The sequence below is a fragment of the Columba livia genome, chromosome 7 (assembly GCF_036013475.1).
Source record: "Columba livia isolate bColLiv1 breed racing homer chromosome 7, bColLiv1.pat.W.v2, whole genome shotgun sequence".
NCBI classification, from domain to species: domain Eukaryota; kingdom Metazoa; phylum Chordata; class Aves; order Columbiformes; family Columbidae; genus Columba; species Columba livia.
In genome coordinates this window covers 34,806,383-34,825,734 of record NC_088608.1, presented here as the reverse complement: position 1 = coordinate 34,825,734, position 19,352 = coordinate 34,806,383, and the positions used below count along the sequence as shown (strand labels likewise).

The following is a 19,352-nucleotide window of genomic DNA, read 5'->3' as shown; positions in this document are numbered from 1 at the left end:
AGGCATCCAGGTGCATTATGGCAGCACAGGTGTCCTGCTAAGTACCTGCTGCTGTTATTTTCTATTGCTGCTTGAAAAAGCATGTATTTTAGTTCAAGAGGATGGTCGCTCTGCTCCTCAGCCTGTCCCCATGCAGTGCCCAATTCTCATGGGCATCCACACCACCTGCACCTCATCCATCACCTCCCGCCTCCAGCAGCCTCTCAGCATCGCTGAGCACTCACACAGCACCCCTTTGAAGCTGTGAAAGGAGAGGAGAGCTGATCTGTTCTGCTCACACCCAGAGAGTTTTTCTGTGTTTATTTTTGCCTGGATTTTAACATCCAGATTTGCAAAAGAAAGACTGGGAAAAAAAAAAAAAAAAAAAAAAAGAAAAATAAACAAGGCAGTGCAAGCCAGTGCTGCCCCTGGCTTTTCTGGTGACCTGGAGACCCCCCCACTGCAAAACACAGGTGAGAGCCTCTTTGGCTTCAGGATGGGGTGTCCTGGGGGACAGAGCAGCCCTGGTTCTGCTGGGAGGATGCTCTCAGCATCTCTCTCTGCTTCCCACCAGCCAGACTGCAGGAAACCGGAAATGACAGGAATTGCTGACGTTTTTCTGCAGCTACAGGCAGTTCCCAAGGGCAGCAGTGAGGTTTTTCCACTGCCATGAGAGCTCTGGGTGGATGGGTCCAAGAAGACCCCAGGCCCACAGGGACACAGCGCTCAGAAGGACTCCGTCCCTTGCAAGACACCCTGAGAAGTTAAATATGCCCATTATTCAAGGGCAGAGCAAGAAACAGTCTCAACCTGCAAAGGAGCACCTACTCCTCCTCCTCTTCCTCTGTGCAGAGCTCCCAGGGCCAGACACCCACAGATGGGTTCTGGTGCTGCCTCAGCCTGTGCACTCTCACTTGGATGCTGAGTTACTTGGTACTCTCTTCCTCTGTGAGTGATGGATGAGGAGCAGGCAAGTCTGAGGGGCTGTCAAAGCCTTGCAGTCAGGTATAACCCATACAACTTTGCAAATCATTGCAGGGTCCGCTACTTACTGAGAAAGGCACATCAGGCTTCTGTTCTGGTGCACCCTTGCTGCCTTACCACTTGTTTCTTTGTCAATGAACTTGTCTGCTTCCCAAGGCTATTTCCAAAGCTGGAATCAGCAGGAATGCTGCAGGCTGTGGACTCTGAGGCTAAGAAGCACTGTCTCCATGTACAAGGTTTGACCGTGGTGACGGCTATGTGAGATCTGAGAGAAAAGTCAATCTCACTTTGCCTGAAGGGGCTATGGTGGCCTGGCACATTCTGCTCAAAGGCAACAGAGCTGCCAAAGCTTTTCTAATAGAACCAGGCAGAACATATCTGGCACTCCCACCACATTTACTATGCAACGATGTAGATTACTGATCTTTTGTTCTCCAGCCTTTAATCAAAACAGTGATTATCCATTTACCACACAGCAAATAACTCCAAGGATCAAAAGTTAAACAGAAGCACAGATTGCTTAAAAGTGCAGAGCTGGTGCTCTTGCTTCAGTGTCACCAGTGGTTTTCCTTGTGGGCAGCACTCACCAGGTTTCTGCAGAAATGGTCCCGGTGCTCAGTGCTCATGCACGAGTCACAGCGACGCTGGTTCTGCTCCTGTCCATGCTCAGCTTGGCTGCTGGTGGGAAGCTGCTGGTGGTGCCGGTGGATGGGAGCCATTGGCTCAGCATGCGGGAAGTGTTGGATGGTCTGAAGCAGAAGGGACATGAAATAGTCGTCGTAGCACCTGAAATCACTCTCCACATAAAGCCAACAAAGAATTTTGTTATGAAAACGTACCCAGTGCCTTTCACGCAGGAAGAGCTGGATCGCACCTTCTGGAGAACTGGCCAGAATGCGTTTGAAGAAGGATCTTTTCTGGAAAGATTTTTTAAAACACGTGAACTAGTGAAAAATACCTCTGCCTTGTTCCTGTCTACCTGTTCACACTTACTGTACAACAAAGAGCTTGTCACATATCTTAAGGAGAGTCAGTTTGATGCTGTTTTTACAGATCCTTTCCTACCCTGTGGGCCGATACTGGCTGAGCATCTTTCACTCCCTTCTGTGTTTATTTTGCAACGCTTACCATGTGATTTAGACTTACAAGCCACTCAGTGTCCCAGTCCCCCTTCTTATGTCCCCAGGGCATTCACAGATCATACAGATCGCATGAACTTTCTCCAGAGGGTGAGGAACCTAATATATGACATCCCAAATTATTTTCTCTGTAATTTTGTTTTTCAACCATACGCAACACTGGCTTCTGAATTCCTCCAGCGGGATGTGACTGTGATGGATCTCTTACGCCAGGCTTCCATTTGGCTCTTGAGGAGAGACTTTGTTTTTCAGTATCCGAGACCATTGATGCCCAACATGGTCATGGTTAGTGGAGTAACTTGTGCTCACAAGAAGCTAACACAGGTGGGTCATACTCTCTTTTTTCTTGTCCTTCTCGCAGGTTCTCGCGTACTCTTGAAAATTCGTAATGTAGGTTTAGTTAGAAAGGTCACTTTCTGTGGGTAATTGACAGTAGAAGGATTTCAAACTACTATTGCTTTGCAAAGAGATACCAGTGCTTGTTTCAGTAAAGTCACCCTACTGTCACAGTATAAAGACAAATAAAGAGCTGTGTCTGGAATTAGCTCTGGGAAACTCCCCGTTGGCCTTGCGCCTCTGCCCAAAGCCAGCTTGGACATTAGAGCAGGTTGCTCAGTGCCTCATCACCCAGGGCTGTTGATGTGCTGCAAAGGCAAATTTTTATTTCAAGAGACCTTCAACACATCCTGTGGACCAACTTGTCATTCCTGTCTTTTTTTCTTTAAAGAAGGATTCTCTATGTTTTGAATTATCACAGTCCCCTTAAAGACTTTCATTTGGAAGGTCATTTGCAGGACTCTCAGCCAGCCTCCTCGTCAAAGCATATCCAGTTCAGGTTGTTCCATTCTATGTCATGTTGAATGTATTTGAATACCTCCTATGACCATTATAGTGAAAACACTTCAATATATTTAAAATTTATTATTGTATCCAGTTCCAGTTTTCCATGTGGCTGCTTGTGTCTGTTGCCTCTTGTCCTGTCACCGTGAGACCCTGAGAAGAGCTGGGTTCTGTCTTCTTTATGCTCTCCCACAAGGGGAGTTGAAGACAGCAGTAAGATCTCCTGTCAGCCTTCTCTTCTGAATCCTGAGCAAGCTCATCTTTCTCAGTGGTCCCCAGCCCCTAACCATTCCCTTGGCTTTTGCTGGACCTGCTCCAGCACATCAATGTCTTTCTCGTACTGGAGAGCCCCAGACTAGGTACACATCTTCACATGTCTCCAAAGTGCTGAACACAGAAGGATCACCTCCTCAGTCAGCTGGCTGCTGTCTCACCTGTAGTATAAGTTACCTTACTTTATTCTTATAAAATGAACGTTGGATTTATTTCAGATTTTTTGAATGTGTATTCAAATATATTTGGTGTTTTGTAGAGTAACAGCACAGCTTCTATTTTTAAAAAGAACTTTTCCTGTTAAATAAGTTTTTCAGATCTTGACTTTGCAAAAGAATGAAATAGGGCTAATTTTTCAGAAAAAGCTGCATCTCATGCAGCAAAAAATGAAGCATTAAGAGGATTCCAAATTGCCACTCAGTCTAGAAAAGCAGAGATGCAATAAACCATATAGCTAAACCTATGAAAATAACTATGGCAGAGGATTCGTGACAGAGGTCTATAAAAACTGGAAAAGTTTAACAGCGGTGAAAGGGGAACTGATACAGAATTTCTCCCCGTACTTAACCTGTGACTAACACTGATTGAGTTGGCAGCAAACTTAAAGCAAACAAAAGGCAGCACTTTCTCACACCATGCTCAAAAAAAAAAAAAACCAAACAACCAAAAGCCTCTCAACACCGTCAGATTTTTTGTAGGCAGAACCTATGAATGTAAAAGGGATTTGGGTGGTTAATAAGAGGTACATTCTGCCTGTCAGGATTTGCAGACTTACAAAAGAGGTAATCACAGCATACAGCCTTAGCACTCAACCCTGTCCTTCAGATTTACTTTCTCGTGATAGGTATCTCTTTTCACCCTTGCCTTTGGAATTGTCCGAACTTGCCGTTCAGTTAGTGGACTTCAGTCTCTGGACTCATAGAGATGTGAAATGGTGTTTGCGTGCTACTCTAAATCCAGTTATGCAACTTTTGAACTCTTATGATTCTGCCATTAGCCATGAGATGTGTGTTGGTGGGGATTTTGTGTTTTGTTTCGGTTTGTTTCCTTTCTTTGTTTCTTCTTCAGTTTAATGTTGTTTTATACCATTATAGAGGGTGTTCAAACGATGGCCCAATTTGAAATCACTATCTCTACAACCATGAACCACCCGTGAATGAAACTTTTACCACTTGAAAGGGCAGGGCAGAAAGTTTCCATACACCAGGTGCAGGAAACAGATAATTTATCAAAAAGTTACTAAAACTTGATAACTTATTAAACTATTAGTTAATTTTTGTGTAGTTGTAACATGTTGCCATCGTGAAATATACTGCTGCTTTGAAATCTCATGTATCCTTTTGAAGCATCCTCTATATTAGTGTTACACAGATAATAGACATTTGGCTGAAACGTTAGCAGAACTTGGAAGTGACTTTACAGCAGATATGAGAATCGAGGGCCCCTTATGCGTTAGCGTAGGGCAACAGCATGTGTGCAAATTTGTGGTACCTACCGGTACTACCACCTTAGGGCATATGTAATGCTGCATCGCCTTATCATATGAAATCTGTTCCTCTTCATTGCTGAAATATGAAAATGCACTCACAGGTACTGCAGCTAACCCTCTGGTACACGACAATACCTTCTGTCTACCTCCTTTGGTTTTTGGTCTTTTAATATCGCCTCATGGTCAGCTAGACAGAAAGTTCTGCTTAAACAGGCTGCAGAAAGGGACTGTATTGGTGCCTGAAACTCATTCCTCTCAAATGTAGAGTTCTTAGATGTTATAGTCCTTCTTGCTGGCTTATGACAATCACTTTTAACATGCCATATGGAGAACCTTTTTAGGACACACTTGGTATTAGCCTCGAAATGTGCTTGTCACACCCAGCTACCTTCAGCAAAGGTAGACATCCATGAACCAGATCTCCCATCACTCTTACCTGCTCCACGATGACTCCTCCAGGCTGCTGCACAGCACGAAGAAACCGTTCAGAGCTCTCTCTGATCAAGTCTGCTTCATTTGGAGTCTGAAACAGTTGCTCTTCTCCACCCAGAAACTGCTCTTTTTTAGCTACTGTGCCATTCCTTTATCTTGTGTGGATTTTGTTTACCAGGGCCTATTTAATTCACCCATCTGCCCCTTGACTATCCATTGCATCATTTGCTGTAGTGTTAACTCAGTTTCTTAAGAACAATTTAATAATTCACTGAAATCCCATGCAAATCAATCTGATTTGGCTATCTAAACAAGTCCCTGAAGTGGGACTATCTTCCACATCAGATCACGTCAGCCATGCTCTTATACAGGCAAACCTTCAAAAGCTCAGAGGTAAAAAGCTTTTTCCAAGTGTTCAGTCTGAATCTTTCAAACTGCCATTTGTAGCCCATATTATACTATTCACTGATAGCCAGAGAAGTTGGGCTCTGTCATCATTGTTAATTCCCATTGAATAGCTGTAGGCTGCAGTCGAGTGTTATAGAGAACAGGATTTCCATGGCATACCATAGCCAAGCCTTATTAACTTATTTTGAAAAGCAGGTATTATTAAGAACTTTTAAAAACATTTGGCCTGTAGCCTCTCACCTATGAACTCTTATGGCCCTTCTTGAGCAACGACCACATATTCTGTGGTATCATTGCCTTCTAAAAGATGTTTGACCCTGAGCTACTCACCTATGGACTCTTATGGCCGCTCTTGAGCAAGAGCTGCATATTCTGTTGCATCACTGTCTACACAAAGAGGTGTTTGGTTAATGTGTTACACAAACTTTGGTGACACCACTGCCTGGCGTGCCAGCTCCTGCTCAGCGTGTAGAACATCGCGTGTGAACTCCAGGCACCTTTCTGAGCGAAGGTGTAAGAGGGAAGGTTGGAGATCTAGGTCTTCTGTGTCAATAGCACCACATGCTTCTTGTACTATAAACTCTCTGGAGAAACCCAATGGCCATAAAAGCTGGAAAGAAGTGCTCCTGACTTTAAATCTGGCACAGGAAAGTCATGTGCACAGTGAATCATCTCAAACCACCCTGATCCAGAAAAATTCCCTTAAAAACAGCAGCTCAAGGGTTTCTCTCTGCAAGAGCTTAAGTGAAGTTGTCACATCCAGTTCAGATCACATGACATTTACAGAGTGTGTGAAGAACCTTCTGGTTGGGATTTCAGAAGATTTGTTGTGCTAACTCTTTCATTTAAAATATGAGAACGAAGCTTCTGATGTTCTTCAAAGAGAAGTAACAGTACTGGAACTGTTTAGCAAAGCATCCATTTGGCTGATGAGATATGACTTTGTTTTTGAGTACCTGTGCCCAATAATGCCAAATATAGTCTATGTTGGAGGCATCAACTGTGCTCAGAGAAAGTCAGTATCGAAGGTTCGTCGCTGTTTCCATTAAGGGCATTATAGCATTTATTAGTGATTATTTAAGATTTGCTTTTTTAAATGCTTCCTATAGTAGTATTTGTGCTTGAGCACAAATGTGATCGAATACCAGGATGGCTTGATTTGGAAGTAGCAACCTCAGCCTCTGATAGATGATCACAAGACCTTAGCTTCGTTGCACTGTGAGCAGCTGAAGGGTTTCTCTCCGGAAGAGCTTAGGTGAAGCTGTCTAAGCTATACAGCTGCCTAGCTATAGCTTAGCTTGTTGGAAGCATATCAAGTAATGTCAGACAATCATGGCAGTTCTACTGTATCTAGATAAAGGACAAAATCATGCTAGATCATATTCATACCCCTAACACTTGTGCAATATTGATTAATTGTACGAGACTTAACTGGGCACAAAGTAGAAATGTGGAATTAACTCTGGGGGTATACCCAGGCACTGATAGTGTGCGACAGAGATCAATAACGTGCATGAATATCCCAAATCCTAGCAGGGTAGGCAATCAAAAACAATAGAGGGAGCTCCTTCCACATTTGTGGAAGAAAGCATAGAAGAGGATGATTGGAATCAGAAACCTTCAGGAGTATAACTATCTACCCTCCTTCCCTAACTTGTTCAAATCTCCCTAGTGGGCTGTGCATATAACGCAGATGCCTGTCATTTATTGCGTTTTTCAGACCACGGTGGTGTTGCAACAGCAGAAGTTATTGCTGAGCTTGTATCACCTTTACTACTGTAGACTCAGGGCTTTTGCTTTGATAACTGGTACAATATAGGAACAAATCTGAAGATAAACCTTATCAACCCACTGGATATCAAATCTCTGTCAATTCATTGCTTCCTGTTTAGACTCTGAGAGCACAAGCGAATCCACAGGTCAGACTTCTGTTCCGAGTTCTATGTCTAATCAGTTGAGCAGACTCAAGGCAGGGAGTTCATCATTAACTGGATGCTAATAAGACAGAGATTGCTCAGTCAGGTGATACCTCCCAATCATAACTCTGTTCAGCCTTTCAGCGCTGACTGCTTGAGGGCCCAGTTGCTTAAAGCCTTCACTCTTCATCGAAGATAAATCCAGTCTTTAGCCACAGATAAAAATTACCCTTGTTTCTGCCCACAAACATACGGTCCATTAAACATTAAACACTCACCTTAGTGAAGAACAAAGTGCAAAATACCCCACGATTCATTTCTCATCCCCTGCAGCAGTTTTGCAGCTGGTTAAAACTTTGCTGACAGCTCACGGAAAATGGCTTCTTCAAATCCAGGACTTAATCCTCTTGCCTCCTGGGCTGGGTTTTTCCTGGAAAGCTTTTGGTTGTCCCTAACGATGGCAGCCACCGGCTCAGCATGCGCCTGGTTGCAGAGCGGCTGAGAGAGGGGACATGAAATCACGGTGCTTGCGCCAGAGACAAATTTGTGGAATGCCCAAATCCTCCTTCTTACGTTCCTAAGCTCTTCACTCGCTACACAGACCGCATGGCATTCCTGCAGCGCACCGGAAACCTCCTAGCTAGCCTGAGCAGTTCCCTGGCTTGCAGCTTTCTTTATTCACCATATGATCGTTTGATCAGGGAATTCCTCCAACAAGAGGCAACAATGCTCGAGCTGTTCAGCCACGCGTCTGTTTGGCTCATGAAATATGACTTTGTGTTTGAGTACCCCAGGCCCCTAATGCCTAATATGGTCTTGATCGGAGGCATAAGCTGCACTCAGGAAAAAGCGTTATCACAGGTTAGTTACCTTTTTTTACCCCCTCTAGCTTAGCTGTGACTGCACTGTTCGCTCTCGCCATGAGATGGAGCTCCCGGCAGTAACAAGAAATAACAAGAGAAAGAGTGAGGTAGAAGTGGCTAGGAAAGCATTTTGAACCTCTGCATCCCTTGGGCAATGAGGAATATGTTATCTGGTGGGAGGCTTCCAGATTCCCACAGAAGCGTGCATGGAAAGCTGGGCTTTTCCCTCAGTATTTTCCAGCAGCCTATTTCCAGTAATTCAATTTTGTATGCCTAGTTACAGGACTTGGTGCTAGCTGGGGCAATGCTAGCCTTCTGCCCTTGAGCAGAGGACCATTTTGGCAGCAATTTCAGACAGTGGCAGACCTGAGTGAAACCCCCATCACCCAGCGAAGGAGCGAGAGATCTTTTGTGCAAAATACTCTGTCCCAGATCTGGACTGCAACTATGTTTTGCTAGAACTCTGTCCAGCTTCTTAAGTATAGAATATCTGTCACTTTCCCCAAAGAAATCCTCCTAATTCTTAATGCTTTCTCTTATTTTTCAGTTCATGTCTACTGCAGATATTTCATAAAGGTCATGTGTAGCACACACCTATGCAAGCAGAGCCTGGGTAAAAAGACTTTAGTACAATAACCCACCTATTTCCAAAGCAGTGCTACAAAAAGTCTCTTACTGGTAGTGGTGTTCCTGAGCAGAGAGTCAGACCTTGTCATGCAAAAGCTTTCAAAGAACAGAGTAAAACTGATGTGACTGGTCCCATAGAGAATAAACAGTGCTGAATACGCTCTGAAAAAGCCATACCCATTCCACTGCATCAGGAACTGCCAAAGAATTTTGTACCAAAAGCACATTGGTAATTTAGGGAGGATTTTGCAGTTCCCAGATGTCTGAGAGTTTATACAGAATTGCACCTGGAGCTCCCAACCAGATATCTATGGTGCCTTAATGTAGAGCATGCCTTCTGAGAGTTCTGGTAGGACAGGGTCGATCTCTGTTATCCCCTCAGACCTTAGATATAATATTTCAGTTGCCAGACTTACAGGGACATTTAGTTCATTTTATTCCACTTAAATGTGATGACTGCAATAATTCCCTCCAGTTTTGCCTTTCCTTCCCTGCCTTTACCAAATATTTTTCTATGGTGCAGGATTCTTGCTCCAGCCTTCAGCTGTTTTTATGCTTCATCAGAATCCTTTTGCTCTTGGATTCCAGTGGCAGATCTCCTAGTCCTTCTTGTATTTAAACTGAAAAACAAAACAGATTAAAAAATTGGCAGTGATTCAATATAATTATACTCAACGCAGGCCCAATAAATGCAGTGTCATTAAACCTCTAATGCAAGCACCTGATGCCACAGGCTGCCCTACTTTGCACCACCAGCCATGGAAGGGCTCAGGTTCCCAATGAAGGGGGAACCATTCGTGGAGAGGTTTGCAGCTCATTTTCCAAACTTTCCTGTTCCAGTTTGTGCTGTTGCCCAGGTCCACCCCTCCCATTTCACACCCGTAGGTGACTAAATTGTGCACAATTTCAGCCCAGGTTAATACATGTGCAGGAGCATTTTGGCTGTTCTGCTTGTTATGGTTGATAGCCTCCTGAATTCTCTCCCTGAGGGTCTGGACACATCTTTAAAGTGTTTGGCAGCCCTCCCTCATACATTGCTTGTATACAAGCAGCCTTTTTAACTCCCTCAGCCAGCTCCGATAAGCCTTTTTCCTAACGGTGACGGGCTCCCCACGTTCCTTGGGATCCATGCCACCAGCCCAGTAAGCCACACAAGATGTTATGGGCTGATCACCATCCAGACCAACACTTAAGAACACACCAAATCACCAAAAGCCCGCAGCTTGCTCATTACTCAGTAATATCTGATCAGCCCCTGTTAGTGAAACACACCAAACACATTAAGTTTCTGTTTCACCCAGCTTGCATGAGAATTTAGCTTGCAAATCACTGAGATAAGGTCCCATCCACAGGGTGCTACAAATGGCAGTTTGGGGTGTCCACCCCATGGTCCTGTACATGTCTCAGTTTTAATAAGAGGTCGCACATCCTTTTTCTCCACCTCCTCTTCATCAACACTGTTTTCAGGTTGTCCCCATATGTCTCCATCCCAATCTTCGGGGTCTATGCTCACAATCAATTTCCGAATTTGGGGAACGCTGCGGGGGGATCTTGCTCTGGTTATCATGAGCTAAATCATTTATTCTAACAAACGCACTCACTCTCTCTTTCGCCATAACTCCGCTTTCAAACAACCTATTTCCAGCTCTTTTTCAGAATTGCGCCTCTCTGGTTATTGGGTTTGCGCTGGTTTCGGACTTGCTTTAAGCAGACGCACAGAACACCACCAAGCACAGCACTGACCGCAAGGCAGAAAACAGTAGCACAGAACACAACACACGTGAATACTGTCACTCCAGCACCACACACGCTCGCTTCCACCTGATGTGTGCAGGTCGGCGCAGAAGGATTATCACAGATGTAACACTGAAATAGTTCCTCCATTTCTGATACTCTTCTTGCTGCGCCAATTTAAATGTCACGAAGGGACCCAGAAGTCAGTTTCAGGAAGACAAGAAGCTCCAAAACAGACTTCACTCTGGCTGGAAAAGTACAGCCAATGAACCGATCAAAACAGGGCTTATACAACTAGTTAGCACTCCAATAGCATAAGACAAAGGTTCGCTTATCAGTTGAGGAGATTATTGGGGTGCAGCAAAATAAGAATAACGAGGATCCACAGCATGCATGCACGCACTCACAAGAAACAAAGCCAGAGCCCTCTGTGCCAAGTACTAAAACACTCACCTGGTTCAGCAAAAACTACACTTGCCTGATCGGCAAGGACTTATTCAAGGATATATCTAGTAGATTATCAGTCACCCAAATGAAGAGGTGAGGCGCTTCCAATCCCGGGAAGTTTACTTAGACAGCATCCCAGTTAAGGGGAGGGCTCCAGCACAGACTCGCTGCTCCGAGAAGACCACACAAGGGGAATCTTCAGTGGGAAGCCCATTTATAGTCTGATCAGATCCGGCTGTGGGCATTCCAGTGTCTTCTCATCTTATCTGGGACCCTCCTCTACTAACGATCCTGCACACCTCCATAACTCTGTTCATCCACCAGTGCCCATTTTTTTTCCCCAGAACTGATTTTCCTATAGAGAACTGAATTTCCTGATCATTACTTTGTTGTGTTAGCTGCTCATTTTATTGCCTTCCAAGTTTTGTGGGAATGTGACAAAGTACAACACGTAACATGGAAAGGACCTTGACTTGGGATGCACTCTGTGTTGGCAGGAATTTGAAGCTATCGTGAATGCCTCTGGAGAACATGGCATTGTTGTCTTCTCGCTGGGCTCCATGGTCTCTGAGATTCCTATGAAGAAAGCCGAAGAAATTGCAGATGCCTTGGGCTCTGTCCCTCAGACGGTATGGTTTCCCTCTCCCAATTCCAGCACAGCAATTCAATGCTCTTTTCAAATACACTACATGATTACCTTTCCTTTTTGGTGTGCTTGGTCTTCCCTTCTTTCTCCTGCTCCCTGATGCCAGAAGGAAGTATCAGCCCAGCTCCTCCGCAAGACAAAACAGGTTTTGTGCACTGTGGAAGTTTTTAGCTGTGCTTTTCAAACCCACTGAGGAGCAGCAAGAGACCAGTTGCTGAGAACTGCTGTTGTGCTTACTTGTCTTAACAGGTTTTGTGGAGATACACGGGAAAGGTGCCCCACAACCTGCCAAAGAACGTAAAGCTCACCAAATGGCTGCCACAGAATGATCTTCTAGGTAGGTCTGAGATACCCTGAGTGACTCCAGCGTGTTTCTTTTAGTCTGATACTGCTGCGGTAAGGCCCCATTAGCATCATCTCTGCTGAGTCCCTGTATCACTGTGGGTCACAGGATTTACTTTCGGCCCTTGCTGTTTAGAAACTTATCTGGTTGCAACTTCAAATTTGCCAAATTATGAAACAACACTGTTTGGAAACGTGTTCCAATGCTTCACTACCCTTTCTGTCAAAAACGGTGGTCTTTACCTTTGACTAGCCAGCTGTGCATTTTTATCATGTTTTTGCCTACTGGACTGAAAATAAAATTTAAGGAGCCCAAGAGAGCATTTCCAGATGGGTCATCAGGCTTTTCAAGTGGTAAAATAGTACATGCTGTTGGCAGGTGTACACTTGTTGGTTAGACAACAGGACTCAGCTGTGGGCCATCTGAAAAGCCAGCAAATGGAAGACATGGTAAAAAAACCTCTGTCCCTGGGAAAGTAATGGAACAGCTTATCCTTGGTGCCATCTCAAGGCATATCAAGGATAAGAGGGTTATTAGGGGCAGTCAGCATGGCTTTACCAAGGGTAAGTCGTGCTTGACCAACCTCATAGCCTTTTATGAGAATGTAACAAGGTGGATGGATGATGGCAGAGCGGTGGATGTGGTCTACCTTGAATTCAGTAAAGCCTTTGACACAGTCTCCCACAGCATCCTCACAGCTAAGTTGAGGAGGTGTGGTGTAGACAATAGAGTAGTGAGGTGGGTTGCAAACTGGCTTAAGGAGAGAAGCCAGAGAGTGGTAGTCAATGGTGCAGAGTCTAGTTGGAGGCCAGTATCTAGTGGAGTGCCTCAGGGGTCAGTACTGGGGCCAATATTATTCAATATATTCATTAACGATTTAGACGAGGGAATAGAGTGTACTATCAGCAAGTTTGCTGATGACACTAAGCTGGGAGGAGTGGCTGACATGCCAGAAGGCTGTGCTGCCATCCAGCGGGACCTGGACAGGCTGGAGAGTTGGGCAGGGAATAACCTAATGAAATTTAACAAGGGAAAGTGTAGAGTCCTGCATCTGGGCAGGAACAACCCCAGGTTCCAGTATAGGTTGGGAAATTACATATTAGAGAGCAGTGTAGGGGAAAGGGACCTGCGGGTCCTGGTGGACAACAGGATGACCATGAGCCAGCACTGTGCCCTTGTGGCCAGGAAGGCCAATGGCATCCTGGGGTGTATTAGAAGGGGGGTGGCTAGTAGATCGAGAGAGGTCCTCCTTCCCCTCTACTCTGCCCTGGTGAGACCACATCTGGAATATTGTGTCCAGTTCTGGGCCCCTCAGTTCAAGAAGGACAGGGAACTGCTGGAGAGGGTCCAGCGTAGGGCAACGAAGATGATTAAGGGAGTGGAGCACCTCCCTTATGAAGAAAGGCTGAGGGAGCTGGGGCTCTTTAGTTTGGAGAAGAGGAGACTAAGGGGGGACCTCATTAGTGTTTATAAATATATAAAGGGTGAGTGCCATGAGGATGGAGCCAGGCTCTTCAACGATAGGCAAACAACGATAGGACAAGGGGTAATGGGATCAAGCTGGAACACAAGAGGTTCCGCTTAAATTTGAGAAAAAACTTCTTCTCAGTAAAGGTGCCAGAGCACTGGAACAGGCTGCCCAGGGAGGTTGTGGAGTCTCCTTCTCTGGAGACATTCAAAACCCGCCTGGACATGTTCCTATGCGACCTCACCTAGGTGTTCCTGCTCCAGCAGGGGGATTGGACTAGATGATCTTTTGAAGGTCCCTTCCAATCCCAAACATACTGTGATACTGTAAAAAGTAAGTGATGGTAGCGTCCTGCTTATATGTCACTTGGCTCTGATTTCATCCTAAAATCTGAGAAGCTTTGGAGGATTATCCAAGGCTTTCCAGAGATTACCCAAACCAAGAAAGGGCTCTACAACCCAAGGTTCACTCAGTCCCTTGTAATGCCCTATTCTCTGCAGCCCTGAGTCTGTCCATAAGTAATGATACACGTGACAGCCCAAAGTTCTTGATTTATGACTGCCAGGGCTGCTTTTGTGCAAGTTCTTTCCCCAGGGATGTGTTACTGTGACTTAAGAAATCAAAAAGCTAAGCAAGTCTGTCTTTCCTCTACAGCTCACCCTAAGGCTCGTGCCTTTATTACCCACGGAGGCTCACACGGTATCTACGAGGGTATATGCAACGCAGTGCCAATGGTACTAATGCCGTTATTTGGAGACCAGATGGACAACGCCAAGCAAATAGAGTCACGGGGAGCAGGACTGACGCTGAATATACTTGAAATGACTTCACAAGACATATCCACTGCCCTGAAAGCGGTTATTAATGATAAGAAGTTAGTAATAGAAAAGCAACTTTTTGCCTTCTAATGTTGTATAACACCAGTACTCTGGCTTCCAGCTTAACAGAATGCTAATCTGTTCTTACATGCCTTCTTTTATCAAAGCCACATCACTGAGAAGCTGACACTTACCCAGGGTTAACCTTGTCCTGTCCCCGTAACAGCACTGTCCTTCTCACTGCCCAGGATTGTAACCATCAGGTAACAAGAACTGGCTGATATGAGAGGATGCAGGTATCAGAGAACATGGGGTGTAAGTGCAGTAGAAGAAACCAAGTTGACAAAAAATATGTCACCTGCTTAAAGCCAAATTTACCAGGCAGTGACCTAGAGAGTTTTGACACAATGTGGTAGAAAAATGCAATCGGTGAAGGCAGATGTGGCAAACTGCTTTTGTTCCCCCAGTCAGTGGTGACATGAGTCAGTGGACAGCCTGAAAAGATTGAAAGGCTCAGCTGCCTGGCTGGTTTCCTTTGCATGAGGCTTGCCCAGAGATGCTGCCTGCACAGCAGCAGGAAGAAGGAGACAAGTTGCAGTGCCTCTGTGTAGTCCTGAGGCTGTTCTGCATCAAGAAACTTTGCCCTCCAGCTGGCAGGGTTTCCTAAACATAGCTATTATCACTCATTTATTTTACAGACTAGTTTTCTCAGTCATTTCCCCCCACACACACACAGGGCTCAAGAGGATCTGTATGAGCACAGTCAGCTGCTCCCTGGCTCAGCAAGGCTGGACAACCCCAGCACAGAGCAGGGAAAACGTGCTTGGGTACACTGAGGAGGTACCTGGAACCACACCAGACATTATGTCTTGCAGACAGCGTGCCCAACATGTTTTAAGGCATCACAATGAAGTGGAGCTGTAGGACATACCTTCCTCTTCCCCACTCCCATTCTCTGTTGGTTTTAGGGCCTCTCAGTCCTTGGCATCCTCTCCCCCAGTGTGTTTCTAAGAAATGACACCTTTTGCCATGGTTTCCTAACCACTGTTCTTATAACAATACATACTACTACTACTGCTAATTACAATAATAATAGATCTTGATCTTCAGCTGGATGGCTTTCCTACACTCAGTCTCACATTTCAGCCAGGTACTTTTACCCCAAATATTTTGCTGACAGCTCAAACTGAGCTTTTTCTTCTTTTCTCATACCCTTTCTCCTTTGTTTATCATTGAAAACAGCACTTTTCTGAGCCTGTATCTTTGCCATTTTCCTTCTCATGGGGTGGGAGGACACCACCAGAGAAGCCCCCAGTGGGCCATCAGACAACTAACACTGCATCCCTTTTTTCCGGGGTCTCAGTCTCAGCAGCAGGAGTCACTGAAAACACCCAACATCTTTCCTTGGCAGGTACAAAGAGAACATCAAGCGCCTCTCTGAGCTTCACCTCGACAGACCCATCCACCCGCTGGACCTGGCCGTGCACTGGGTGGAGTTTGTAATGAAACACAAAGGGGCCCCACACCTGCGCCCCGCTGCTCACGACTTGAACTGGATCCAGTACCACTCCCTGGACGTCATCGCCTTCCTCCTGGCCGTGGTGCTCCTCTCCCTCTTCATTTCTCTGAAGTGCTGCCTGTTCTGCTGCCGCAGGTGCTGCTCTAAGAAGGGAAGAGCAAGAAAGCCAACCAAAGCAAAGTCTCACTAGCAGATGGAACCAGTGGTAGGGAATAAGGACTCTGCTCCAGGCCAGAAGGATCAGAGAACATCTCAAATTTCACTCAAATAATTGCCGGCTTTCAGTCAGGAAATAATTGTGTTCCTTTAAATAGCACCATAGGAGGGGTTGTTTCACTGATATAATTTTTGCTTTTAATTAAGAATTGATTCTTAAAAATAAGTTGTATAGAAGTGCTCCAGTCATTTGAGAAGATAGTGTGAAGTCCAAGGCTCCCAGATTCCACGTCTTAGTCTACAAAGGGCTCTAGGAAACATAGAATACCTGGTTGGAAGGGACCTCATGGATCATCTTGTCCAACCTTTCCACTCTGCAGGGTGGTTCTCCCTTCCAAAGTGTCTACTTCCCCACTCCCTATTCACCACCACCCTCTGGGTGCAGCCTGTCATCCAGTTCCCCACCCACCACAGAGATTACTTGTGTAGACTGTAACACATCAGTTTCTCTAGGAGGTGGCTGTGGGAAACAGCACCTAAAGCATCGGAGAAATCCAGGCAGACAACGTCCACTGCTCTCCCCACAGCAACCAAGCAGGTTACTTTGTCATAGGAAGTGATCTTGACCCAGAGGCATTTGAAAGGCTTCCACAATCACCATAGTTGACTTCTATACATTCAAGGCTCTCCTTAACATAAAGCACTACTCCTCCTCTTCTTCTGCCCTGCCTGTCTTTACAAAACAACCTGTAGTCATCTATCGCAGTCCTGCAGATGTGTAAATTGTCCCACCATCTTCCAGTTATTCCTATGATATCATAACTTTCAGTCTGGCTATGGAGCTCCAGTTCCACGTGTTTGCTCCCCAGGCTGTGAGCACTGGTGTACATACATTTGAGGTGGCTGGTCTTATCGTTCTCATCTCAGGAGACAGCTAAGGAATGTTTGTCAGTCCTTAGCTCCCAGAAGGCAGCACACCTGTCCTGACTCCCTGTCAGGTCAGCAGATGGTGCCTCAGTGCCCCTTAACTGACAGTCACCCACTGTGGTATCCAATGTGTGCTCCTGGTCCAGTTTCTTCTTGCAGACCCTGCTCATGGGCCCCTGGGCTGTGGGCCTACGAGGAGGGTGCACAGCCCTTCTCACCCACCCTCCTGCACAAACTGCTGCGCCCTCTTGATCTCTGTCTGCATGGCTTGTTCACAACCCTCTTGGTCACTAGTGCTCGCTGGGGCTGTTTGAATCTCCTGCGGCTGCAATGGAGATATGGCGGGTATATAGCGATTTCATAAGACTTTGCTTCAAGGGCTTTAGGAGAACAATTTGCTCTAGTGTAAGACCGTCAGGTTTATCAAACACTTTGAAATCTCTGTGTAGTTGTTGTCATAGAAGAGGCAAATGTTATATGCTTACTGCATATGTCACATAAGCCAAGCTAGATGCATATCTTAAATGGGTTTTGTGTGTGTTTACAACATCCTGAACTCAAAGTTTCAGCAGGGAAGTGGCTCTAAAGCCACTGGTATTTACCCAAGTTCCCCATCAGGCAGAGTGCTGTATTTGGAGCTTACCTGTTAGGTGATGAGACCTTTGTAAGCACCTTCGTTTATCAAACCCAACTGTTTTACTCTTTGTAAGTGATGCTCAGGTAAAGACCCATACCCCAGCCCTATAAATAAATCCACAATACTAACACTAATGGCTCTTATGTCTTCTATCATGATATGGACCTGGATGCTTGTTCTGTCATGGAGAGAGAGCTGGAGAAGGGAAAGGTTCGATGCCCCACGGTGTGAAAACCACCTCAGTGCACAAAAGCTACTGCTCAGCGCTACTGTCTCACTGGCTCATGACTTGGTCCATGCTGAGAGGTCACATCCTGAGGTTGCCACAGTCCCCACACTACTACATATAGGAAAAGTCAGAAAAGACCTTAAATGTAAGTTAATATTTGGGCCTCAAAACAGACAGATGCATCCAGGTACGTTTTGGCAGCACAGGTGTCCTGCTAAGCTCCTGCTGCTGTTATTTTCTATTGCTGCTTGAAAACGTATGTATTTTAGTTCAAGAGGATGGTCACTGTGCTCCTCAGCCTGTCCCCATGCAGTGCCCAATTCTCACGGGCATCCACACCACCTGCACCCCGTCCAGGACTGATGCCAACTGTTGCTTTTCATCCTCTGCCTTTCCCTCCTCACCTCCTGCCCTTGGTAAACACATGGAAACCTCTTCCTTGGGCCATGCAGAGGGAGTCCCCACAGTGCATGAGAGCTGATCTGCTTTTAAAATGCAGCTTTTACAGCTCCACACGTTCCTTAAGTGACAGCTTCTGCGGTCCCCATGGTCCAGGTGACAGCAGTGCATCTGGAAATGAGACCGAGCGAGACTTCGCAGTGCCCATCACACCACCAAGCACACTGGTTTCAGTCATCTCTGAGCATGGGGCTGGCTTACAGCAGCTGTCTGATGCACAAAGCACTTTAAAATGTCCTTATGGAGATGTCCAAGTACACTGCTGCAAACAGGCTCTGGATTGATCTGGTGACTTTTTCCGCATGGACAAAAGAAAATCCCCTTCATTTAAGATCAGATTAACAGAATTAATAAAAAAAAGTCTCAATTGCAACTATTTGGAGCTTTTTTCATTCAACTCAAAACCTTTTGTGTAGGTGGAGGAAAGGAACTGAAAGGAAGGAAGAATCAAAATGCCCATCCCAGGGCTTTAATTTAGTTTTGGAAAGACCTTTAAACACATCCAAAGCGAAACAGCAAAAAAACAGGTATCCTCCTCCTCTCCTTTTCCCTTCACTCTCCTTAGCCTGACAAGTTTGTCCTGCTCCTTATTTTCCCTTGGCTCACAGGAGAAATGAGGAGAGAGGGGCCTTAGGGCACATGTGGGGCCCTCACATCACAACATCGTGCCCAGCAGAGGACACTACAATATCATTAATGGGAAAGAGCACAGAAAAGGCCATGCCTCCCCACCAAGCCAGTCCAGGTGGGCTGGTGGAAGATGATAGCAACTTGTTTATCCACCTGTGCTCCAGGAATATGGACTCTGGAATCACAGAGAGGATTTTTAGAGTGAATTAGGGGCCACACAAGCAGCTTCAGTGCAGACGAAAGAGCCAAAGTGGCTGCAGCATCACCACAACACGACGCTCCAACCCTTCTCAAGTGAAGGGTTACGCTGGGGATACCATCCCCTCTTATTGTCCCTTAGTTGGGTGCTGTATAGAGCTGTGCTGCCCTTGGAGCAGGACAGAGAGCCC

At 45.6% G+C, this 19,352-nt stretch overlaps 1 protein-coding gene and 1 long non-coding RNA gene across 4 annotated transcripts; one reads left to right on the top strand and one right to left on the bottom strand.

Moving 5' to 3' along the window:
* Positions 1 to 1,565: 1,565 nt before the first annotated feature.
* LOC102095474 (UDP-glucuronosyltransferase 1A9) lies at positions 1,566 to 17,762 on the top strand. 3 transcript variants are annotated; one of them, XM_065069216.1, is made up of 6 exons: positions 1,566 to 2,288; positions 8,181 to 8,321; positions 11,629 to 11,760; positions 12,027 to 12,114; positions 14,243 to 14,462; positions 15,818 to 17,762. In XM_065069216.1, exons 1-6 carry the CDS (start codon positions 1,566 to 1,568, stop codon positions 16,113 to 16,115), a joined length of 1,602 nt encoding a protein of 533 aa, XP_064925288.1. In that variant the 3' UTR covers positions 16,116 to 17,762. The 3 variants fall into 3 exon arrangements, with proteins under 3 accessions (XP_064925288.1, XP_064925287.1, XP_064925289.1); XM_065069215.1 differs by lacking the exon at positions 8,181 to 8,321 and having other exon boundaries at positions 1,566 to 2,426; XM_065069217.1 differs by lacking the exons at positions 1,566 to 2,288; positions 8,181 to 8,321 and adding an exon at positions 6,513 to 6,572.
* On the bottom strand, positions 1,575 to 8,133 carry LOC135579882 (uncharacterized). Its single transcript, XR_010473756.1, has 3 exons — positions 7,739 to 8,133; positions 1,803 to 1,880; positions 1,575 to 1,712 (listed from the first exon to the last, which is right to left on the bottom strand). It is a non-coding gene; the product is annotated as an uncharacterized LOC135579882 (long non-coding RNA).
* Positions 17,763 to 19,352: the final 1,590 nt, after the last annotated feature.

Bases quoted from the DNA above. Each gene is read 5' to 3' on its own strand.
- LOC102095474 (XM_065069216.1), top strand. From the start codon at position 1,566: ATGGTCCCGGTGCTCAGTGCTCATGCACGAGTCACAGCGACGCTGGTT. The intron at 2,289-8,180 runs GTGACTGTGATG...CTCCAACAAGAG, and splicing joins CTGAATTCCTCCAGCGGGAT to GCAACAATGCTCGAGCTGTT. The intron at 12,115-14,242 runs GTAGGTCTGAGA...TTTCCTCTACAG, and splicing joins GCCACAGAATGATCTTCTAG to CTCACCCTAAGGCTCGTGCC.